At 41.8% G+C, this 25825-nt stretch overlaps 1 protein-coding gene across 1 annotated transcript in view; it reads left to right on the top strand.

Moving 5' to 3' along the window:
• LOC146808487 (transient receptor potential cation channel subfamily M member 2-like) overlaps nucleotides 1-25825 on the top strand; it is a 1974138-nt gene that overhangs the window by 745452 nt on the left and 1202861 nt on the right. Inside the window, exon 16 of the mRNA XM_085623577.1 lies at nucleotides 10972-11117. Coding sequence (XP_085479703.1) covers nucleotides 10972-11117 — 146 coding nt within the window. The remainder of the gene's footprint in view (nucleotides 1-10971; nucleotides 11118-25825) is intronic.

Below are 25825 nucleotides of genomic sequence, written 5' to 3'. Positions count from 1 at the left end.
GGAATGCCGTTGAGTGAGATATCATTCCTAAAACGTTTAGATGGAGATAGAAACATTATTTTGGTTTTAGAAGTGTTGATTACTAGGCCCCGTGCTTCACAAAATTGGCTGAACCTATCAAGCAGCCTCTGAAGACCACTAGGGCTTTTTGACATCAAAAGGGTGTCGTCGGCAAAGAGGAGGGTAGGAGTTTTCTCCCCTGTCAGGGTTGGGGCATCCGATGGAACCTCTCTCAAGTATTCAACCACCCCGTTTATATAGAGAGAGAACAGAGTTGGGGCCAGCACACAACCCTGGCGAACTCCCCTGTCCACCGCCACCCTCTCTGTCATCTGACCCTGATTGCCCCATCTAATTTTTGCGTAGTTCCCCTCATGGAGGAGTTTGCTGATATCGAGGATCAGGGGATGGAAACTCAAATCAGACAGCACCATCCAGAGTTTGGTTCGAGGGACCAGGTCAAATGTGGTTTTAAGGTCAATAAAGGCCAGATATAAGCTGCCTTTCCCAATGACCACTACTTTCCAGTAGATCATAAAAAAACGAAAGACCTGGTCCAGTAATAATAATATAACTACCTTGTGACCGGTTATAATTCTGTCCCGGCCAGACAGGTAGGGAATAAAAGATAGGTCCGTCAGGAAAGGGTGTGTCCTGTGCATCTGTAAGGAAGATTCAGGATAAGACTAAACCCAAATCTACCATGGCATATCACCAGCAAAATATCAGAAAACGTCAATTTATGGTGTAAGGTGTGCATCTGTAAGCACAAATCAGGAAAAAGACTCAAAATGAGATCCATCACGTTATATTAACACAAACATATAGCAGAGGTCGTGTGTAACCTCTCATATCACACTAGTGTTTGGCATAAATCGACTGGATCTAAGCTCCTATATAGTCTATCCCAATGTGGCATCCTAATGGATGTCTAGAGAGAGGGATATGAAATACGCCTTCCATTCTCTACCAGTTAAGCTAGTAAAGAGATTTCTCATCATGCTAAACCCCAAGGACAAGTATTATATGTGTCAGCGATCCGATTTAATATTCGATTACAGGATCATCAAAATCATTAAAACTGTGCCCTGCATACCTGATATTGGGGACAGGATATCAGAAATCGTGACCCCTGTATCAAACGTAGTCGAAAACAAAAGCACCCTTGCTGATCGTATCCTAATATAGGAAGGTACTATAAGTAGAACTGAATGAGTTGAATCATTGAACTATGTATAGAATCAAATCTTTTGTTATGCTAAAGCATTCCAGTTCTCTAAGAGCATTCCCATCGCAAAGAGTAAACCTCAACATAATCTCTAAGGCACAACAAACGACGCTGTTCACTCCTAGTATTTCTCTCAAATGCATACTCAAATATTCTTACATAAAACGAGAAGCAAACACACAAAATATCGCTGCAGTAGTTACTTCTGTGAAATACAAGTTCAGTATAAGGCACTGTAAATAGAGATAGGACTTAGAGTATCCAAATTGAAATCGTATATCCATAAATAAAGTCCAAGAGTCAACAGCCCATCCCCCTACCTTTCGTGCTTCGGCGTGTGTTCACGTCAATCCCCGGTCTCCAATGTGGCCGCGGCAAAGCAAGGGGCATATACCGCTAACCCCTGATATCAGTAACAATCCCTTTCTTAATATGGTGGCCATGTTGGAATTCATAAAATACAGTATTTCTATCTAATGATACGAGTGCGAAAACTTCATGAGATTATATTCGATAATGGAACTTTTTTGTGCCAATTCTAATTGCCATATGCTATAACCTCCCATACCAATTCAATGTTAGGTGAGTTCCAATGGTTATATAGAAAACGGGAATAGAACGGGAATAGAACGTGCATAATGATATCCATAGCAAGAGGTGCATTTGTAGTGGTAAAAGCGGTGTCTTCGAAAGTGAAGGAAAAAGTGTCTATAACCAAAACCATCGTACCGTTATTATTTATTTAAATAGTCCTACGTCATCACTCTATTTCAGCAGCGTAGTTTAAAATAGCAAATTGAATTTCGCCAAACCGGGCAATCACCATATACGAAATACATGTAACATGATATACAGAATACCTCATAAAGCGAGGATAACTATATATCAATCGCTTAATCATGCGATCAGTGGAAAGAATAGCATGACAGTACATGTGTCAACATACAGCTGCATAAAATATCATAGAATATATGCATACAAACAGCGGGACAAAAGAACATAGGTATTCGTTTTTGTTATCTGGTAAACTTAAGAGAACATAGACAGTTACAATCAAAAGTCCATAAATATTGGTCAAATGTAGGGTGGTATCTAAATAAACAAACGATCTACTATTATATCATGAGTAGTTAATTAAGAATAATACAGGTTTCAATTTTGTTATATGGATGACTTCCTTAAATCACAGCATCGCTATGTAGAGCGGAAGTAAATCAATATATTACATCCCCCAGAAAATAATGTAGCTCATGATCCAAGTTTAGGCCGTGGTTGACTGCTTTCATCTTCATAATCCACATTGCCTTCCTACGTCTCAGCTGTAGCTCTTTTTTGCCCCCCCTGGGGTCTGTCTCAATCTTCTCAATCCCACAGAAGGTGAATGTTTTATATGTATCTTGTGCATCTTATTCATTTATGTGAACTGCAGTGGGATATCTGGTATCTTTATATTTGATGGCTTGTCCGTGTTCGCTAATCCGTTCCTATAGAGGTCGGATCATACTGCCTATGTAAAAAAATTTACATTTACATTTAAGCAGATATACAACAAATTTGCTATTGCAGTTGATCATTTGTCTGATTGTGAAATGTCTGCCCATTGGATTTATAAATTCCTTCTTTTTGTCCATGGCTCTGTCACAGACCCTGCAGCTTTCACACTTATGGAAACCCATGCATCTCTGGGATAACCAGTTATCCAAAGGTTTGTGTTTTGGATAGCTGGGACTTAGTAACGATCTAATAGTTTGACCCCTCCTGTAGGCAATCAAAGAAATATCCGCTATCTGACCTTCTTGATTTTTATCAGCTCTTAGTATATGCCAGTGGCGTTTCATACTATTCCTTAGGTCTGAGGATATCTCATTATAATCCGTCACCATTCTGAGTACCTGTGGTCGTTTAATTGTAGATGGTTTGTCTGTCAGTGTATCAGCACTACTTGTTGTCAATATCCTGTTTTCTGCCTTATCAATTGTAAGTCTATTATACCCTCTGGCTATAAAACACAGGTTTTGAAGTTAGCTTCATCACTACAATTTCTTCTAGCCCTCACTAGTTCTCCATAGGGAATAGATTCTTTTTGATGTCTGGGATGAGCACTATCAGCGTGTAGCAACGCATTACACGAGGTGGGCTTACGGTGTAGTCTGCTATGAATTTGATTATTTTCAATGTATAGTACTATATCCAGAAATTCAATTTCTTTGTGACTAAAGTTAGAAGAAAACCGAATTCCAATGTCATTGGAATTCAGAAAGTCACAGAACAGTTTGAGGTTATCCATTGTACCCGACCAGATCATGATACAGTCGTCAATGTATCTTCCCCAATAGATAATAGATTTACACCAGTTAGTCCCTTTTGGGCCCCAGATCCACTCCTCCTCAAACCAACCCATGAAAAGATTGGCATACGAAGGAGAGAATCTGGAGCCCATAGCCACTCCTTGGGTCTGTCTGTACCATTGTTGTTCAAATATGAAGAAGTTATTTGTGAGAATGAGTCCAATCATCGTCAGCAACATCTCTACATGTTCCCATTGTTTTGCTGGTCTTCTATTTAGAAATTTCTCTGTTGCTTTGATTCCTAGGTCTTGTCTAATACATGTGTAGAGAGATGTCACATCTAATGTGGCCAAGATCATACCATCTTCCCAGACTACATCTGCAAGTATGCTTAGGATATGCTTGGTATCTCGCACAAAGGAGGGAAGATTTTTAACTAGTGGTTGTAAGAATAGATCTACATAGTGAGACAGATTTTTTGTCGGTCCCCCTATGCTAGAAATAATAGGTCGACCCAGTGGGAATTGTTGGTTTTTATGGACCTTTGTTAAGGTATAGATGCAGGGAAATCTCGGTCTGTCAACTTTTAGATATACGTATTTATCTTAGTCAATTAATCCCTTGTTACGCCACTCAACCAGAAGTGTGTTGATTTTGATCGTGAGTGAGTTAATAGGATTATCTTTGAGTTTCGTGTAACATGTGGGGTCATCTAGTTGTGATTGTATCTCTCGATTGTAATCTTGAGTGCTCATGATTACAATATTACCTCCCTTGTCGGCTTCCCAGATGGAAATATTTTTCATATGTTATTAGCTCTTGTATGGCCTGTCGTTCGTTCACTGTTAAGTTGTCTCTGTTATTCCATTTCGATTTTGTTTTGGACTCCAGCTGTTTGTTCAGGTCTCTAATTACTAGTTTGTGAAACACATCGATATTATTATCACTAGCTAATGTAGGTGTCCAGCCAGATTTTCGCTTAAGTCCACTGGAGAGGCTATAGTCTGTTTCTATTTCATGATCCATAAGTAGTTCTTCAATACACATGTGATCACGATCATCATCAGTTATTGAGAAAAGTAGTTCTGCATCCCTAATGTCTTGTATAGTTGTTAAATCAGGACAAACATCATTAGGGTATGTTTTAACTGCTTTATTCATTGTGGGCATGCTTGCAAAAAACTTTTTCAGTTTTAAATTTCTTACAAATTTGAACAAGTCTATCATTAAGTTGCAAATATCACCACAGTTTTTTGGACAAAAGTCCATCCCCTTTTCAAGTAAGGAGGTCATATCACTTGTTAGTATTAAGTAACTCAAATTTATGACCTCAACTCCCTTGCATTGGCTCGTCATTAGTTCCTTTTGTCTGATGATCTTAGTCTCATACCTGTCTTTTCTTCTACCCGAGCCTCCTCTCGTGCCCCTCCTGGTCTTTTTTGTATAGTATCCTGGCGTTGTGGTTTTATTCTAATGTTTTCAATGATATGTATACATCACAAGCAAGTTCTTGTACTTATTCTTCCAGCCCTGATGAAGTCGCGGGTACTCCCGGGCGACGAAACACGTGTTGGCTGGACCAACGGAAGAAAGTAAATGAAAGTGCAACCACTACGAATCTGTCCTGTTTCATATTGTTATGTGATAACCAGTATTTGATATTGTATGGCATAATTGTGTTTGTATAACAATGTACAAATTTGCAAAATTGTTAAAACAATTATAAATGTATTAAAAAAGATATTTGTAATATTATTAATGTGTATTCAAAATATATGTTAAAATGTTTTATACTTTATAATGTCTTTTGATTTGCATTAAAATGTGTCACCCGGGAGTAAAATGTGTACACATTTTTTTTAAATCCTTAGACAAAATGGAAAATAAAACAAAACAAAAAATATTTTGAATGTGAACTTCTAAAATAAATAAACTATGGGCTTGATTCCGATCTCATTTGGAAGGGCTCTGTATTCGGAATTGCCTAAACCAATACGGAGCTCTTGTTTCCGACCGAATCGTTTGCAGTTCTGAATGACCAAGTACGATGCCTTAGCACTGACTGAATCGGTTCTGGAAGGCATTCAGAGAGATTGAGCCTTCCGGAGCCGATTCGTACTGCTCTATGGACTAGTTTTTCTGAGCGAGCAAGTACGATAAATTATTCAGACATCTTTTCTGATTTGGCTTTCCCAGATCGAAAAGGCTTCCAGAATTGGTCTTTGGGGGCCCGTAGCAGGCCCCCCTGCACCGGGGCCCTCTTAAAGGGGCCCGTGGGGGTACCTATGGGTCCCCTCTTCCCAACCATGCACAATATGGGGTGCCCGCCACAGGATGCACAGTTATCCCCAACCACCCCTTTTGTCACTGCGAGCCTGTGTATGCGTTCAGTACACAGGCTCCCATTGAAGTCAATAGGAGTCCGACCGAATCGTAACCGGAAGCATTCAAATGCATCATACTTGTTCTGTCGGACTCCTCCAATCTGAGTCGTATGAAAAACATTCCAGATCCGAGTCATTCAGTATGTAAACTAACTAAACTCAGGGAAAGTGCTGTATAATAAACCATTAAAAATTACTTTTCAAACTAATAAACTCAGGAAAATTGCTGGATGATAAAACTGAATACATTACTATTCCAACTCCAAACTAACTAAACTCAGGGAAAGTGCTGGATAATAAACCATTACAAAATTACTATTCCAACTCCAAACTAACTAAACTCAGATAACGTGCTGGATAGTGAAACATAAAGATTCCATAGTGAAGCTATTCCAATTCCAAATTAACTACATTCTGAGAAAGTACCTACAAAATTTTAATAAATCAAAAAATATACATACGCATTTTGAATTAAAAAAACTGACATAATAAAATAACTATTTTTTTAAACTTTCCAAAAATATTCAAAATGTTGCTAAAATTCTATATAATAAATACATTTAAAAAAAATTTAAATAATGTTTTTGTTTTTTTAAATGTTCAACTTTTTCATGAATTTAAATTCAAAAGTAAAATTTGTTCTAAATTTAAAAAAATATTAAATTCTTTAAATGTTTCAATTTCTTTTTTTTACAGAAAATAATATTTTCAAATTTTACAAAAACAAATACAAGTAATCATATGTATACATTAAGATAACATTTTAAAATATATATTTTTTTAATTAACTAAAATAAAAAAGTAAACATTTTTTTTATAAATTCTGTAAAGCTTTTTAAACAAATATCAACACCTTAAAACAAAAAAAGACAAATAAATGTATTTAAAAAGTTTCTCTTTTATAATTTATAACATTTATTAAAAATGTTAAAAATGTTAACTAATGAATTACAAAAAAAATTAAATATATTATTCCAAAGAAATATATTTGAAATGACTCCCCACTCTTATCCCCTATAAACCCAGCACCCCGCTCCTAGAAACATAAATGAAAATGTAAAAAAAATATTACTTGAAACAAATACATTTAAAATTACTCCCCACCCTTATCCCCTATAAACCCAACATCCCGCTCCTAAATAAAATGTATTTAAATACAAAAATATATTACTTTAAGCAAATATATTTTCAATTACTCCCCACCCTTATCCCCTATAAACCCAACATCCTACTCCTAAAAATAAGAAAAAAGTTACAAAAATATATATATAACATTAAAAATAATATGTATGCATATAAAATAACTAGTAATTGCTCTATGTTGCTGCTTACCGCAGTTTACCCTCCAACGGTGTCGGAGTTTCACCAAGTGATATCCTCCGGCACTCCAGAAGAAAAACATAAAGCGGCACACTAGGGGACTTTTGCACAATTCTTTATTTTGCACAAAAACCAAGACAACGCGTTACGGTGTTTAGCCATTTTCGAGTAAAGTGTTAGTGCAAAATCCTGTGGAAATACGTTTTCAAGTTCATAAAGAAGTGAGAAAACACTACATACGATGCTCATTATTATTTAACAAATGCTATTCGTCCTTGATTCCTGATAAAAACAAAGACAAGGTTCACATATACAAATAAATAACCAATATGCACCAATGTGCAACAATTATCCTACGTATTTGACACTTTAATTCTCAGTTGTGGCACCATTTCTTTGTTAGTGTCAACGTCCCATTTGTACATAAAGTTATTTCAACAATTCACGGATGAAAATACTCGATTGCACCTATCAATGTAAATGTTAGTATATGTTGGTTAACACACACTATTTTGCCACACTGTTTACGCCTCAATTCAGTTGGTTAAGTGCAAATATTGTTGACAATAATCATTGCATTGTTATAATGCGAGCATTTTCATTTCAAATGCGGAATCATAGGACCACACCGCAGTGAATGCCAACAGGTAATGTACCAGAGTAATGTAGTGCATTAATCAGTACCTTCCGCAAACTAGTGTCTGCGCAAATTGCCACTTTGCTGTTCTTGATTTCAACAAAGGAAGACATTTTCAGAAAATCAAGGAAGACAATTAAAATTTGAATTGAAATTAATTGTTACTTCCTAACTGAACAGTGGTCATTGCATATATGATCATGATATACACTTTACTTACGGTAGCCAGGGCTACTGTATGTGCGCACAATTATGACTAAATTCGCTCTCGGGTACTGTACCCATTTAAAATTATGCACATGATGGTTTATGTAACCATATCGCCCTTTTAAATCATTAGAATCTAACGCTCGAATTTATTGTACCCTGTGCTTTTAATGATTAATAAATTCCACTCTGGAAAGTGCATTTCATGATGCCAATTATATGTATTGTATGATTGGTGTGTGAATATGTGAGAAGAGTGAAATTTTATACGGTGTATAAGGAGAAGAAATGACACCCCAAGTGTCCTTGTGCGGTGGAAGAGAGCACTACAAGAAAATTCCTGGTTATGAGATAATGTTATTTAGTTTTCAGGAAGGGCATGAAATCTGTGCCATAACAGAGCCCGGCTACATCTCCCTATTTCTATTCTCATCGGACAGATTGGTTGATCATTCCCTACTTAAAACCAGTGATTGTGAGCTAAAATCTTACTGAAAGGAGGCCTTTGCCTCAGAGTCCCAAAATTAATTTATACTCCTATGTGGGTCGCTAACACTTTCCCACTGTTAATTCATTCGCGTTTTTCATATTGAGTTCAATTATATATCTTTAGCTGTGGGATAGTTGAAATCTTTATTCGTTATTGCCCGCAAATGCAGTAAAATGCAGCCTTTCAGCACTGCCTACGTACCAATATCCGCACGGACATTCTAGGACATAAATGACAAAATCACTTGTACAAGTGATACGTTTCATGATTGTTTTTGTCCTTCCTAAATCTGTATTATATGTCTTGCAACTTTTGCTGTTCCTGCAAGCCTTGCAGGCATTGCAGGTCACATATCCTTTGCCACTGCTTAACCAATTATTTGGGGCCTCTTCCTGTTGGTAACTATGAACCAAGAGTACCCTTATTGACCTCAATTTCCTATAGGTCACGTTAGGTGCCGGGCCTAGATGTTTACCAATAATGGGATCAGCATCTAATAGACTCCAATGTGCTTTCATAACTTTCTTCAATCTATGTAAGTTGGTACTGTACCTGGTAATCATTCTAGGCACGTCATTGTTCTTATTTTCTATGGGATTACTTTTAAAATAACTAGTATTAACATAAAAATTATTTTAAACATTATACAACAAAAAAAGAAGTAAATAGTCGATATTATTGACAACTATATGTTTTACATTGATATTTTCAAATTCGATATTTCTTCCTTACACAAATGTCGATATTTTTTATGATATAACTTACATTGATATTCTGCTTCTTCGATATTCTTCACTCAATATCCATTACACTCGATATGCCTGTTGGGAGTGCACCCAAGAATTAGTTCCAGCGTAGTTCTGTGGGTACGGGAGGTGTAATAAGGCACAGCCAGTATGAAGATGCAGATCCTGAACACAAGAGTTCTCGCAAAACGCGGTATGAAAAGGATACACTTCACTGATGTTACTTCTGATGCCGGGAAATCATGGCTTACGATCAGCCAATGTGTGGAGTCATGCGATGATGGGATCTGTAGTGTACGCTTTCCACTATAGAGCCGCATATTGCTGCCGCTCTACAACTGTGAGACAATTCCTCACTGCTTGGAGCAACACATTGTTGTATGCTCGTAACCACAGCATGACTATTCCCCCCCCCCCCAACAGGCATTTTTTTCTTCAGCCATATATTCTAAGTCCTGATGATGATCTGCATATTTCAATGAGGGATCGAAACATCGTCGACCGAAAAGCACCATGAGTATAACATTTGTGTTATTGAGCTACAAGTAGCATGGGGAATATTTAGCATTTTGTGGTGCTAATTGAATAATCATGGCACCTTCCTGCAATTGTCCGAGTGTTATCTGTATTCAATTTGTGCCATTGTTCCTGTTTCCTCCTTTCTTCAGATGTCTTCTTTTGGAACATTTATTAAAATTACTTTGTATATGACCCCATTCCGGGCTGCTATAGAAATTATTTTGTTTTGATAGATAATAACGTGTCTATCTTTATGGTAAGGGACCCCTTGTTCCTTAATAACTAAATGTCACCCTTGGTCCCTGGTATAGCCTTTGGTTCCCTTGTTTAGTGTAACACAAACTAAATATCAGCAATATCACAGACTTCATGAAAAAGACCTCACTCATCAACACTAAATCAACACTAATTCTGCCACTAAGGATTATCCAGTTTCAAGCTATGTATGTGTCATCTCCGGTCTTCATGCACAACTCTTCCTTTAGGACACCTTTCACACATTGACCCTTCACACCACTCTTGTTTGTGCTAGCTGACCGTCACCCAGAAAAGTAAGAGTGCTGTGATACCTCACCAGTGACCAAACCCCAAAAAGCTAGCTCAGCAAGTAGACACACTCCCAGATTTTCAGGTTTAGTTGTGGTAGATCTTAGAGCTTCTTTAATTTCTAGCCATTTAAAGGGCAAAGGGAAAAGGAATGTCTATGTCTGTTTTTAAATGGTGCGGGAAATTTTATTGGTAGACATCCAAATGTGATGGTTGGATGAGGCATTAAGGGTTGCACAAGTATCCCTCCTTTAGTCCCACCACCATTTGGTTATAAGCTGCAAACATGTTAACTCTTTCGAAGTCTGCAGTGTCAAAAACCTTAGCACCATCATGCCATATCTATTGTAAAAGGTCATCTTAGTGAATTAAAATATAGGGTGACAGTGTGTGTTCTGTTGAGTTTAAGGAATCCTTTAGGTGTTTTGGATGTCTGGTGGTCTATTCTAGATTGGGTTTGTTGTTATGGTTATTGTTTTATTTTTTACATATTGTGTTATATTTGCCTCCTCATGCATGATATTTCCAAATCCTAGCATTGGTAACTGTTATTTGGACAGGCCTGTCTACCTTCCCAGTTTGTAATATTCTCTATGGGGATTTTAGGTGTTTTCTCCGAGTGCTACAGAAAGGATGAAGGGCGTGCTGAGCAGCTCCTAGATCTTGAGTCCCCCGGCTGGGGAAACGCTACCTGCATGGAGCTGGCTGCGAACGCTGAAGCCATGAATTTCATGTCAAATGGAGGAGTGCAGGTGGGTGAGGGCATCCAGTTCACTGGTCCGTTTAAATCTGTGGTTCCTTTTGTGTGTGTATAAAGTGAACCTAGATGCAAAGTCACAAAGTGCTATAGAAAAGAGGCGTATGCAATACACATCAGATTGGGCAAGGGAAGGGGGTCATAGAGAGTTGCAATTAAAAATAAGAGGTACGCAGGGAGACAAGGGAGAGTAGGGGGGCAGATGGTGTCCAAGTGTAGAGAAGTGGTAGGAGAAGTAGCAAGTCAAGGTGAGTAGCAGAGCAGATGGCAACCAGAGGTAAACCGGTAGGGTTAGGATAAGGGAACCAATGGATGGTACGGTTCAGCAGAGTGTTTCTAGATGTTTATAACATGAGTCAGTGATGTAGATAAGTAAAGGCTGAGACAGGAGGCATCACTTCCACGTCTCTGCTTAGTACTGCAATGTCTAGCTGATAGGGGGTAAACCAATCACAAGCCCCAGAATGTGACATTCATTACATGGATTCCGATCGTGAGTTCAATCACATTGCAGAGAAGGAACAAAAGTATATGGGGGCAGGGGGTGAGGGTGTCTGCCTATGGTTGATGAGGTTGGGTGAGTCTTCATATAGTCAGATTTCATGTGTGGTTAAATGTGGCACATGCCTTCATTAGACAATATTGCCTCGCCTTCAGGTAAAGTGTGCAGGGCAGACAAATGCAAATCTGCACATTTAATTAAATATTGATCTAAGAATTTTGTAGTACTCACAAATTTTAGAGGGGCTGTGACATTCAGCTCTTATCTGTAGTCAATTCCCATTTTCTTTTTTTAAACTTACACATTTTCATTCCTGAAGGAGCCAGGACCCTTCTCACAAAGGACATATGGCTTTTGAATGCAGTCCTTCATGGTGGGTGCCCTGCAGGGGGCTGGGTACCCTTCATTCTATCTTCCACAGGAGATACCTATGGGCTGATTAGGATGGATGGCAGGTGGACTTCAGTCCACCCACCATCCTTGCGTTTCTGGGACCGGCCGCCATACGTGCAGTGGTCCCGCACCGCAAATTAGGATGCGACCGCCACCCTGGCGGTCGCATTCCGCATTTCCAACATTGCCGCGGGTGCTGCTGTAAGCAGCACCCGCCACAATGGTGAAAAGGCATGTTGTGCATTTCCATGCACAATGTGGCAGGCACTGCGCGGTGCCTGCCACTTTGTGCATGGCAACGAAGGGGGGTACCATAGGTACCCCCATGTGCATCCCCCTACCCTTGCACCCACCTGGGGCCCGCAATGGGCCCCCAAAGCCATTCCCTGCCAACCTTTCCATGGCGGCAAAGCTGCCATGGAAAGGCCCGTGACACCCTGAAACCTAATATGGATGTCAGTGTCTGCTAGGCACCGCCACCATATTGAGACCCAATTCCGCCCGGCCGTCAACAGTAACGATTGCCAACGCTGGAAAAGTGGCGGACGCACTTTGCGTCAGCCACGATCCCCCCGCCATAATAATATGGCAGGGGGTAAATTGGGTTGAGATGGCGGGCAGATCGCCACCGCCTGCCCGGCGAAGGCGATCTGCCTGCCATCATAATCACCCCCTAAATGTCCACCATCCGCATGGGGCCGGATATTCAGCTACTGTCTCATGGGTCCCCCCTAAAAGCATGTTAGAGTGAAAAGGCAATTCTCTTTTGCATGATAAGTGTACTGCTCAAATTTTGTTTAAGTAAATTGCACACTATGGGGCGTGGAGATATGGATTCTAGTCCTGGTTTTGGAAACTGACCAAAGCTAGTCTAAATGTTTCCAAAACACTTAGGGTCTGATTACGAGTGGGTCAGTTAATTCCAATTTTATCAATTAATTTACCTAGTGGGTTCCCAAGCACTGCTTGCCAGTGATCGTATCAAACATCCTTGGGTTCGTCCAACATTGATAAAACTGACATATATACAGGGGATACGGACGCACCCCACGCTTCCCTAGCTCTCTCGTTGTTCTCAGTTAATTCCAACCCATACGTAAACCTCTGTTTACGCAAAGGCTGGAATTCTGATTCGGAAGGTTTTTAACACATCTAATAGTTATCGGATACGTTAAATAACTGACCCTTTATTCAAATTCGGCAGGTCAAACCCTTTTGAAATTGAATTGGGGAAAGGCATTCAACAGTTACCATATGATGCAGGTATCGGTGTGTTAAACACCAAAATATGCAAGCTATTCCCCACAAACTCGTAATAAATGTTATTGATCACACCTGAACATGTAAAGAGGCTCTAAGTCTGCATGTGCCTAAAATGCACAAGCATTTGTTGTGCGATATGCATATTTGTACACAGGTTCAGCTTTAAGGCAGTGCGACAGGTGCGGCCACACTAGGTGTTGACTAGTGGACGGGTGCACTGACCTCAGGGAGCTTGGGGGGGCACTGTTTTTAGCAATAACTTATGATTGGAGAGATGAGGAACACTTTTGCCTGGTGGTAGTGAGAGAATCCGAGCAGGAGATCATGGGACATGTTTCGCCAAAAATGATTGTCTCACTAGACGCCACCAGCCCTGTTTGTACAGTGCTATGCAAATGTATAGACCCAGCTTGATGTACACACTGTTGAATTGTCTCCTTATTCTTCATTGATGTTCAGTGTTCTCCTTTTCCCCATCTCGGTTTGTGCTGTATAAATATCAACTCACACAGATATTTTTACAGGTGAAGACTTCTCTGAGAACTTGAGATCAAACATTTCACTGAAATTGGGGAATGATCATGAGTAACGGCGTTGTATTTTATAATGAAAAGTGGAATTGGTGTACGGCAGCCTTTCAGCAGAAGCAGTACTGTCAAGCAATAATGGCTTTCAACAAGGCTGGCAAAGTATGAGAAAATCCTCTGTAATTAGTACCATTTCTAATTTTAAATGTATTTTCCTTGTATTGGAATGAGAGCCCACCCACCATGAAGAAAGAGTTGGTCTCATATACTGTCTTAAGAAGAGAATGTGAGACCTTAAACAGCACATTCTGGATGGGTGGGAGTCTTCTGATTTAAGGTCCCCAAGAGCATGTCCTGGCTTAGTGCTTCTACATGGTTTAATTCGGCTAGTTACTAATGTAGTCCTGCACTTAGGGAGCAAGAGAGATGGATTATTACGGATACCTAGAACTTCGACTTCCAGGACGAAATGTACCATAAGCACAAAAAAGCTAAATGGGACTCATGCTCATCCCAGCACTCCAAAGTCTGGTGAGTAGTTGCAATGTTTTCACTCGAAGGTCCAGTGTCTTCTGAGTCCATGCCTGTCCCACATATGTGGCTGGCGTGCCCCGAATTTCTTAGGCCATCGTCCACCCTGCAGCAAACAGTAGCATTCATGCAGACCATGCTGCTCCTTTTCTAGATACTACTGGCTGGCTTTGACATGCCTTTTGGTCCCCCCAGAGAATCCCAGGTCTTTCAGTTTAACTTATGCCAGGTAGTTTTTCATCTGCACCAACTGACCCCTGGGCACCCATTCTCAGGCACCTACCAATGCCTGTCTTCCGATTCTCACTCTGGCCCAACGGTCCACACCTACATTCCTACAGTGAAGGGGTTGATGCTGCCTCTTGTGACTGGTTCTGATTATGATACCAGTTTCTGACCCCAAACAGACTTCAGTTTGCATTAGGTCTATACTGTGCTATGAAATAACTATGGTAAAACCGGAAATTGTACAACCAAGCTTCAGCCTCAGACTATCTGCTCCTCTATCATTACCCTGATGGAGGGGGAGGGGGGTGAGGCTAGATACCTCAACTGAAAAGAGCTGGACTTCCCAACATTGGGAAAAAAGCCTCATCTCAATAGTAGTGCAGAGAGCAGCAGTAGAGCTAGAACAGCAATTGCCTTCTCTGATAAAAAGCAATTTGTTGATTGAAAATCATAAACCAAATCCAAATTCATTTGAGCCACTGTTACTCTATATCCGATAGTGACTCTTAGCTGCAGATTCATTCCTCACCTTAGAATATTCCACAAGGGCCAGACTTGATCTGGAGATTCTTGAGCTGTATCTTTGCACGCCGATCTGTGGCCCTGATTGGCTCCTCATCATAAGGATGCGACGTACGTGGTGCCCATAGAGGCATCACACCATCATGCTGACTTCAGTTGTCTTCTTTCTGCACCTTCAGAGCAGATCCAGAAGAGCTACTTCAGTCATTTTTTATGACTTTTTCGACTTTTTGTCAATTTTGTTTGAGTTTCCGCACTCAGTGTGCCTTAGCGATGTCCCCTAAGAAAACTTTGATTTATAAAGCCTGTGGAACCTGTCCCATGCGAATATTTGTGACCTACCCTCACCTAGTTTGCTTATTGTGCCAGAAGCCGGCCCACGACTCCAAATCGTGTCCTTACTATTGTACCATGTACCCGAAAGTAGTACAAGAGTTTGCAATGAAGCTTCTGGTTGCTTAACATGAGACAGTTCCATACACTCTGAGTTATTTCTGTTGGTCGCCCTCAAGGGCAAAATCTTTGTTGAGTAAGTCCAACAGCAAGAAGAAGGCCAGGAAGTTGAATGATTCTTCGACTTCACTGTTCTGATCCATGCCATCAGATGAGACACAAAAATGACACTAAAAGTCTAGACCTCACTCTCCCACTTAGCCCGTGCAGCCTGAATCTCAGTCCACTCTGTGCCTCCCTGAACTTCCCAGAGTGACCCCCGCTCTATAGAAAAGAATTTGTGAGCCTATGCACCTGATCTTTGGGTTCATCCTCATGCCATTTAGGCCCATTGAATCTGGACCGACTTTAGTTGTGAATTCACAATCTTTTTTATTTTTTTCTGAGTTTTATATTGCATGAACTTGACCCGAAGGTATCGCGCATCAGAGTGCTTTATACAAGCACCAGCTGCTTTACATGAGAACACATACATTTTGTTAGGCACAGGGAGATTAAGTGATTTGCCCAGAATCACAGGTGTTGAGAGTCATTGCAGAGACTCGAACCCCTGTTCCCCAGATTTGACGTTGACCACCCTAGCTGATCTTCACCAAGGTTTGGTCCAATAGTACCATTTCTGGTTTTGACCCAATAGTCATTGGCCATTCCAAAATGGAGCCAGATCGGCATCGTCCGATTTCAACTCCGGTGCCAACCAGACCTGCACCCTCCATTTCTGAAAAGCCCTGTGAGAAATATTGGGGTGGATTTGAGGATCTTTCTGGCTATCCTGACCCTCTTGAGCAAACTTTGGCTGAGGACCACTGCTATGAGGAACTGGCTGATACCAGTGGTCTGGACACCTCACCAGATATAGGCCTGGTCTCTCCTCCTAGTGTGGCTATGGAGGAAGAGGGTCCCTTTCTCATGGCAATGTGTAGGGTGGCTGAGATCCTGGACCTTATATGGTGCTCGTTGGAGGTCAAGACCAATGTCTTGACATAGGTGCTTCACCCCAGGGTATCATCACAAGGAACCACTCCTCCCCTTCAATGAAGCCCTCATGGACATTCTGCTAATGGCCTATACCAAGCCCTGCACAGGTGCTCTCTGCACAGGGCAATCACCTGCCGCCAACCCACACCTATCTGATCCAGCTTTCCTCATCCCTAAAAAGCAAGTTGTGCATGCCTCCTGTCCAAGGTTACCATGCATGTTCCAACCGTATAGGGAAGCCAAGAGGTTGAGCACCGTTGACAAGAGGATTTTTTTCCAATAACCTTGTGTGCCGGCATACCCACACAGTGTAGGACTCGTTTGCACAAGTGTTGCCCTTGGTCTCAGACGAGGCCTGAGCCGTTCTGACCCAGGCTATAGCCGAAAGCAGGGATGCTACAAAGTTAATGATGCTCTGCAGACTGAACATGACATACTGTCTGGGCAGAGAAATTGCTTCATCGGTAGCACTTCTTCACCACACCTGGCTGTTGTCAACTGGCTTCTTTGGGGATGTCCAGGCATCCCTTCTGGATATGCCCTTTGACAGCACTCGCATGTTTGGCGACAAGGCAGATTCAACACTCAAGTACTTTGAGGACAGTAGAACCACCAGAGGATCATTTCTCGCTGCTGGATCAGTAAGTGCAGGCTCCTTTGGCCAAAGGAGCCAATGAACGGGTACTAACATTAGAAATATGTTGTGGTTGCTAGTCCTGCTTCTTCCTGGCTCTGAAGACAGATGGAGGTCTCAGCCCTATACTGGACCTGCAGCCTCTTAACTAATTTCTGAAAAGGAGAAATTCAAAATGGTTATGTTGGCTAATGTCTGTCCACCCTGGACTCTGAAGACTGGATGGTAGCCATGGGTGCAAATTTCCGACCCACAGACATTACCTGTGGTTCACATTAGGCCATGACTACTGTGTTTGCTGTGCTCCCCTTTTGCCTTACCAGTGTACCTAGAGTGTTTATGAAAGTGATAGTTGTGGTTGCAGCCCATCTGGGGAGGTCAGGGTTAACCAGTCTTTCCATTCCTCGATCAATGAACACCTGTTCAAGGCATGCTTGCCCCTTGCAGTTGTCAGCCACCTCCAGACCACGGTGGACCTCCTGTATTTGTAGGGATTCCCTATAAATGTGCTAAAGGCGCACCTGACCCCCTGTCAGACATTCCCTTTCATAGTAGCCATTCTGAACACAGTGCAGTTCCACGCCTATCCTCCAGTGTGGTGAACCCATGATATTCAGGCTATAATTCTAATGTTTCAGCCTCTATCCTGGATTTCAGTGAGACTGACTCTGAGGCTGCTGGGTCTCCTGGCCACCTGCATCCTGCTGTGGGCTTTGCAGTGGAACCTGAAGGGCTAATGAATACAGCTTCTGGTGAATCTCACTGTCCTGATCCAAATATCGAAAGGAACTGAAAAAGACCTGCAGTGGTGGCTAATGAATCATAATTGGAGTAGCAATAGACCAAGCTATCTTTCTGCTTTCGGAACCAGATGGCCTCACAGAAGCACAGGAGATACATTTCCCACATCACTGTTATTAAAGGACTGCACGTGCTAATCAGGTCTTCTAAGATTTCAGGACATGACTTTGATATTAACTTACTCTGCAATTTTGTCCTGATTTAATTTTTATTAATACTTCATCTCAAGAAATTCTTGACTACAGCAAGCCCTGAAGAAGTCTGCATGAGGACGAAATGGGTCAGCGATCATGAAATTTAAGAATTTGTATTCTAATAAAGAATAAAATTATTTTTGTACCTACAATCAAAATCTCCCAGTGCCTTTCTTTGATTGGGAAGATCTAACGGACTTCTCTCTCTCGCATGTGACTATGGTTAACTAACATTCTTTACTCATGGTTTACTTATTTGGGTGCTGGGCCAAACATTGTTTAATTTGTTCAAGTGACTTGTATGTCATTTCCTTGGGGCATATGGAGGTCATGTCCCAGGCCCTTTGCACCAATCTCAAGATATTAAATAGCCTAGCTAAGGTACATTGACTGGTGCAGGGCTTTTGCCTTGACCTCCCCTTGTGTGTTGAGCTTTGTTGACCAAGCTCTTTAATCACCCAGATCTCACAGTGGTGATAGATACATCTCTTCCGGATTGGGGTGGCCATCTATGAGAGGTGGAGAACTGGTCTCCACAAAGTCTGGGGGTGAACTCGGCTCTGCTCACGGAGTTAGCAGAGTTTTCTGCACTCCGTGTTACGCAGAGCTCACGGAGTTCCGAAAAACTCCACTTCGCGTTGTGGAGCAGAGTTTTTTTTCCTCGCTTGCGTTCATCAATGTCAAGTTGGAGAGCGCGAGCAAGGAAAATCCACCTCCCGGCGAGATTTTTCCTCGTTCGCGATCGCTAACATCAAGTGGGCGAGCACGAGCGTGGAAAATCAACCTCCTGGTGAGGTTTCTCAACGCGGGAGGTCAGATTTCTCATTGAGAACGGTCCTGTATGCTTGCGACAACTCGCATTGATAACCCGCCCGCTCGCGTTTAGAGAGCTGCCGCTTATGTAAAAATCCACTTGAGCGGTAGAAAAGCAGCGGCGCCCGCTTGCGCTGTGCATGATACCGTTCGGGATGATTGTACAGTGCGGACAAGCACATGGCACTGACAATCACCGCAAACTGAATTTATCTAAAGAAACTCTGCCGGTCGCGGAGCTCTACATAGTGTGGCAGAGTTTTTTGTGCACTTCGTGGAGTACCACGTTGTGGAACTCCGTGAACTCCGTCCAGGGTTTTTCTTCTCCAGAGTCTCAGTTCCACATCAACCAGACTTGGTATTGAAAGCCTTCCTTCCATCCATCAAGGGTAGGCTGGTTTAGGTTTTCACGGACAACACCGCCACCATGTGGTACTACAACACGCAAACCAGGGTGGGTCTTGAACGTTGTGCCAGGAGTCTCTGCTTCTCTGGAGGGTCAGGACATTTTCCTGGTCTTCAAAAACACCTGGCGGGATCTCAACACCAGGGCGGACAAACTCAGCTATTGAACGCTTGCAGATCATGAATTGCATCTTCACCCGGAGGTGGCCAAGGTCTGTTTGATTGTTGGGGAGAACATCGGTTGGATCGGTTTGCCACCACTGAGAATGCACAATGTCTGCAAAACTGTGAGGTGGAGTCTACAATGCGACTCGAGAGATGCATTTCTTTTTGAATGGGGCTCAGGACTCCTGTACACCTTCCCACCGATACCACTCCTGCCCCAAATTTTGAGGATCAAGACAGGCCAGACCAAAATCATCCTTGTGACTCCAGACTAGACATGGCGAGTATGGTATCCCAAACTCCTGAGCATGATCATTGGCCCTCCGATCAGGCTGCCCCTTTGGAAAGATCCCCAGGCTTAGCAACAGGGCAGGAATTTGGACTCAAACCTGTGCACGCTCCACCTTCATGCATGGAGATTGAGCGGCGGCAATTGAGATCTTTGACCTCCCTCCTGAAGTCTGTGAAGGCATTTTGGTAGCCAGGCGTTCATTCAGAAAAGACCATATGCGCCTGCTGTTGGAACAACTTTGTGGCTTGGTGTACTTAAAAAACATGTTGTCCCTCTCTCTGCGCCCTTGTCCAAAGTGTTGCTGTATATTTTGTCATTAGCCCAGTAAGGCCTTGCTCTGAGAACAGTTACAGGGTATCTTTCAGCTATATCAACTTTTTTTACAATTGGTGGATCAACCCTCCCTATCAAACTCAAACATTTTGACACGTTTTCTGAAAAGTCTTCAGCAGGTTTCCTCCCAAACTTTCATTATGTCCCAATGGGATCATAATTTGGTTTTAACCTATTTTATGTGTTCCCCCTTTAAACCTCTGGAATGTTGCCCTCTCAGACTTCTGACAATCAAGACAGTCATTTTGGTGGACATCAAATCATCCAGGAGGGTGAGCGAGCTACAGACTCTTTCTAAACGTCCTCCATTAACCAGGTTCTTCCCAGACAAACTGTTTCTCTTAACCCGTGCCTCTTTTCTGTGAAAAGTGCTGACACCTTTCCACGTCAGCCAAAGCATCATACTGCTGACCTTCTTTGCTCCGCCTCACCCATCCAAAGAGGAATAGAGACTCCATCACTTGTACTTGAATAGAGGTTTGTCTTTCTCCATTGATCACACCAAAAAACACCAGGTAAAACTTCAGTTCTTTTTGGGTGCGCTGGAGCTAATAAGGGGAAAGTTGTGCAGAAATGGGCCATTTCCAGACGTATTGTACTCAACATTAAGGGGATGATTCTGATCTCGGCTGGAAGGGCTCCAAATCAGATTCAGCTTTGCCTAAACCGATCTGGAGCCCTTGTTTCCGACCGAATTGTTCACAGTTCTGAACGACCAAGTACGATGCCTGGAAAGCCTTAGCGCTGACCGAATCGGCTCCGGAAGGCATTTAGAGAGATTGAGCCTTCCGGAGCTGATTTGTATAGTTCTATGGACTAGGTTTTCCGAGCAAGCAAGTATGATGAACGATTCGGACATCCGTTCTGATTTGTTTTGCCCAGAACGAAAAAGGTTGCAGGAATCGGTCTTTGGAGGCCTGAAGCTGGACACCTTCACCCGGGGCCCTCCAAATCAGACCTGTGGGGGTACACATGGGTCCCCTCTTCCCAACAATGCACATTGTGGCAGACACCAAGGGGGGCCTGCCACAGATTGCACGATTATCCCCAACCCCCCCTTTTGTCAATGCAAGCCTGGCTTCGCATTCGAAACACAGGCTCCCATTGAATCCAATGGGAGCCCGAACGAATCGTATCCGGATACATTCAAATGCATCGTATTAATTTGGTCAGACTCTCCCAATCCAATTTGTCTGGAAAGCATTCCAGACCCAAGTCATTCCATATGCTTTCCAAACGAGAATGGAATCGGGCCCTAAGACTTGCTAAGCCATGGACAAGGAATAAACGCCTATGGTCTTGCAAACTCATGCCACCAGAGCCAAAGCAGTGACCCCTGCATTAGCTTAGAGAGTTATAATCCTGGAAATCCGTCAGGCTACTACTTGAGCATACCTGCACATGTTTACAAAACAATACTGCCTTTACAGTCAGGCCCATTGTGTTGGGCACTTTACCTATTCAGTCATCGAGGAATTTTAGGGCTGAGTGAGTTTGCCTACTCACAACCGGGGATTTATTGCTTTGGCATTTATTTATTTATTCGAAATGTTTTATAGAGCACGAACATGACCTGAACAGGGTGTCAGAGCACTGTACTTGTAAGCAATGTAACCATAAAAGAAGTTAAGCAGACATATGTTTATTAACATAGATATAACATAGCTATACGTGTTGCAGGGATTCTGCACATACACAGAACTATATGCAGGCATATGGGACCTCGTGTATAGGGGCTATGCCTTCCTTGTTCATTCTGCCCCTTTTGCCGCTTCATCAGCCAATGAATTCCCTTCAACATGAGCGCCATCAAGTTGATGACTCAGCCTGTGTATCACATGAACTCTTGGTAGTTCATTTTTCAACTCAGGTAGCTGCTCCCAAAGTAAATTATGCTTAATTATACAACTTCTTGAGTCTTTAAACTCATTCTGACCCCAGTAGTGAAGGTATTTATTGTATGACTGGACACAGTAAAATGAATTGCGCACAATCAGTGTTGGGAATTCTTGACCTGCATTTATTAGTGCCAGTAACAGGGAGGGCTTTTTATTCTGCCAGATGCGCTGTGCAGTCTCATAGACAGTGTGTCTTCGTACTGCTAGGATGGAACTTGCCATCATGTATACGACCCTTTACAATCGCACACGCTGCGCTGTATTGTTGATTACTTCCTATGGCTGACTGAGCTGATCAATCAGTGCAAATCATATGTTCATACTGAGCTAGAGGCATTATTTAATTCGGGAGAGGTTATTCTTGTTCGTATTTCAGTAATGCTTGCGTTTTAAGTGTAGAGTCAAATCTGTAATCTACATCTGTTGCAGTGAGAGAATTAGCCCATTGTATCCATCTTGGATGTAAAGCTTTAGCATTTGGAACGCTTGCTTTTGTGTCAGCCTCTAAGGCTGGTACCGGAGTCATGACAATTATTTGTTTTCCTTGAGCCAGTGCTCTTTCTCTCACTACAGCCGTCTGTACTGCTGTCCGAATTTTTTCTGTGGAAGCAAAACGCATTCCACATTTTTATACAAGTATGATTTATTTGCTATCGGTAGTGTTTCACCTTCATTGAAGGTTAAGTAAGAATACCTGGATTGACCCGCTATAACACGGATCACCAAATTTGTGGTGTTTACACATGTGTGTAGGTGTTTTGAAGCTATCATGTCAGCTAGTAAGGAATGAAGTATATCTGTGTGTTCCTGTTTCCAATGCATAACTGAAAAATCAGATCTTATTAGGTCGTAGAAAGGTTTCACTTTTTCTGCATAATCTAAAATATAAGTTCTACCAAAATGTAAGGATCCCAATGTGGATTGTATGTTTTTTAAAGATTTAGGAGGTTGAAGCAGCGCAAATTTTTCTAAAAAAGTTAGCTGCCAGGCTTTTCCCTTCACTTGAAAGCTCATATCCCCAAAAAAGGACATTGAGGTGGGCTATTTTTGATTTTTTTAAATTGAGTTTGTAGCCCTCAGAGGCGAACCCCAAAATCATGTTGCTTACCCTGGTCAAATGATCCATTAAATCATCCAAATTCTGATGTAACTCTGTTACCCTAGCTGAGAACAACCCAGGGCTATTCCTATACCCTTGGGGAAGTCTACAGAATTTACAGAGCGCTGAGAATGCTGTCAAATATCTGCTTTCAGGCGCTATATTCTGACAGAAAAATCCATTTGAGATATCTAATATTGTTTTGTACTTTTTCCACGCAATGTTATTCATTAATGAGGCACTGTGTGCATTCTGTACTGCAAATGTTTTAGTGCATGTGTTCAGATGTCTGTAGTCAAAAACTAGGTGGTATGAATTAACGGGTTTCATTACAGGAAATAAAGGATTATTCATTGAAGAGGTGCACGTTTCAATTACACTCTGGCTTTCAAGTTGCTCTAAGATCTCCATGACTTGGTTTTTTGCTTCTTGTTTAATGATATTTGTCTCTGTGGAGTTGGAGTACCTTTTACTGGGATTACATGGTGAGGGGACTCAGGATCCCACCCAACATGGTTGTGATATAACACTGGAGCTAGTGCTACTACCCACTCCTGCGCATATGAATGTTTTAAGTATACTGGAACGAGGTCAGAAAAACCTGGTAAAATTACCGTTTCTCCTTTTGGGCACTCCATAACATTTTCAGGTTGTCATTCTTTTTCAGCCCAAAGGATTTCATATCCATAAGTCAGGTTTTCCCAAAAGAGACCTTTAATTTTTCTAGGTTTGTCCCCCTCCATTTGGAGTGTTATTTCATGTAACTTATGCGGGACACTTACCCTCGTATCAGGTGTCTCCACCGTGATATGTTCATTCAACTCCGCTGTCACCAGAAATTCCATCAGGTTATGGCGAGCTATTGTTACTTCTGCTGCACTGTCTGGCATTGCCAGAGCTCATTCCCCATTCAGAAGTTGAGTCCTCAGAATTCTGGGCATATCTGACTTTAAGACCCGCTACTTTCTTCTTTTTAAATTGAGGTTTTGATTTTGGTTTCTCGTTTTGAAAGTATAGTCTGAAGCGTGTTGCTTGTCTCTGGACTTTGTACGCTCTTCTAGTCTGTGTTCTGGCCATCCTTCCCGCTCTGAGTTTTTTGATGAACCCTGAAAGGAACGAGAGGAACGTGTATCAGTTTCCTGATACCTGTCAGTTTTTTTATGTTATCTCTATTCCTAAGGTTGTACCTCCTTTTGGAGGGCTCCTGTTTAGCAGACCCACCCGTGGATTGTTACCTATTTTCTCTATTCTTTTGTTTTTTATTTCCCCATATATTTTTGAAAGGATCAGTTGCTTGCTTGGTGTTATCTTTTTCAGGACTGCCCATGAGTTGAGGTTTTGTTGCTCTAGCTCCCAAACTATCCCTACCTAATGCGGCATAGGTATCGTCAATAATTTTAGGTAATTCACACTTCTGTTGTAAAGGAGTGAAATCCCTAAGGCATTGGCGTATTGCCACTACTGCTGCCTCCCCTTTTATGTTTGCTAATATAATAGTTGATACCTGGGCAACATTTCCTAACAATTTCATCTCTGAGTTCTGAGCATGTTCTGCTACATACTCATTCTGTATCTGTCTGAATAGATCTGGTATTACTGCTATTGAAGGGATACTATGAGTTCTGGTGTATATGGCAGTGAAAACCGTACAGCAAGAGGTACAATTCTCTATCTGGAGAGCTATCCTAGTTGGCAAGCAGAGTTTTAGCATTCTGTGTTTCTCTTGAGGACTTTTCTGTGGAAACACTGCCGCTAACTGTATTATTTTCTGAGCTATCCAGAATGGCCTTTTCTCATATCTAGTGGGCATTTTACCCATAACTGCTTGTAGCGTTTGTAGAGTTATTTTAGTTGTAGATCCCTGAATTGGTCCTGTAGGTGTAGCCTTTGTTGGCATGAAATGTGTCAGGTTTCTGTAAAGTTTTATTATCTCCTTGTGAAGTGGACGTAAGTCTGCTACTGGCATTGTGTCAATGTCTAGATGCGGTGTGTAAGCCGCTACGACTGGCCAAATGGCTCCAGCTCTTCCGAGCGGACCGAGTCTCACTTTTTCTTTTGTATGCAGGAGGGCGCCTTTAAACCAGTTTATGTGCTCCTGATAGGTGAGAGGAACTTCAATATCCTCATATGGACAGTATTCATTTGGTGTTCCTTCTTCAGTGTAAGACCGAAATGAATTTGTGAGTGCATCTGCTGGTGGGAATTTAACCCATGAATAGAATACCTCTGTTCTATATAACTTGTGTGACTCAATCATGAAAGTTACTGTACCACCCATAGCTGTGACTCCATAGTCGGCTAATTTTAAAGTAAGTGAAGTTCTGACATTTTCTGAAATGTTAATTTCAACTTTCTTCTCTCTTTCGTCCACTCTGTTCGCAAGTTGTGCTGGAACAGTGGCATCTTCATCAGCCATTATTGGAGAGAGGAAAAGAAACTGTTTTTTTCGAGGAAACTGAGATAAGGTTTTTTGCACAATATGGAACTGTTTGTCCTTAAAGCTTGAATAAACCTACAGGCAATACTTAGGATATGCCTACTCGACTGTGGCAGATTGATCCCTCTCGACTCCAGACATTTCTGGATAAACAAGCCTGGGCGTAGTTCGTGAAGTAGTGCTACGCGTAGCTACACGAATTGCACTTTGCGAGCTACGCGTAGCTACTTGAACT

This window comes from Triturus cristatus, chromosome 8, assembly GCF_964204655.1.
Source record: "Triturus cristatus chromosome 8, aTriCri1.1, whole genome shotgun sequence".
NCBI lineage: Eukaryota > Metazoa > Chordata > Amphibia > Caudata > Salamandridae > Triturus > Triturus cristatus.
Note: the sequence above shows the minus strand (reverse complement) of the source record. Positions and strands in the feature narration are given on the sequence as shown.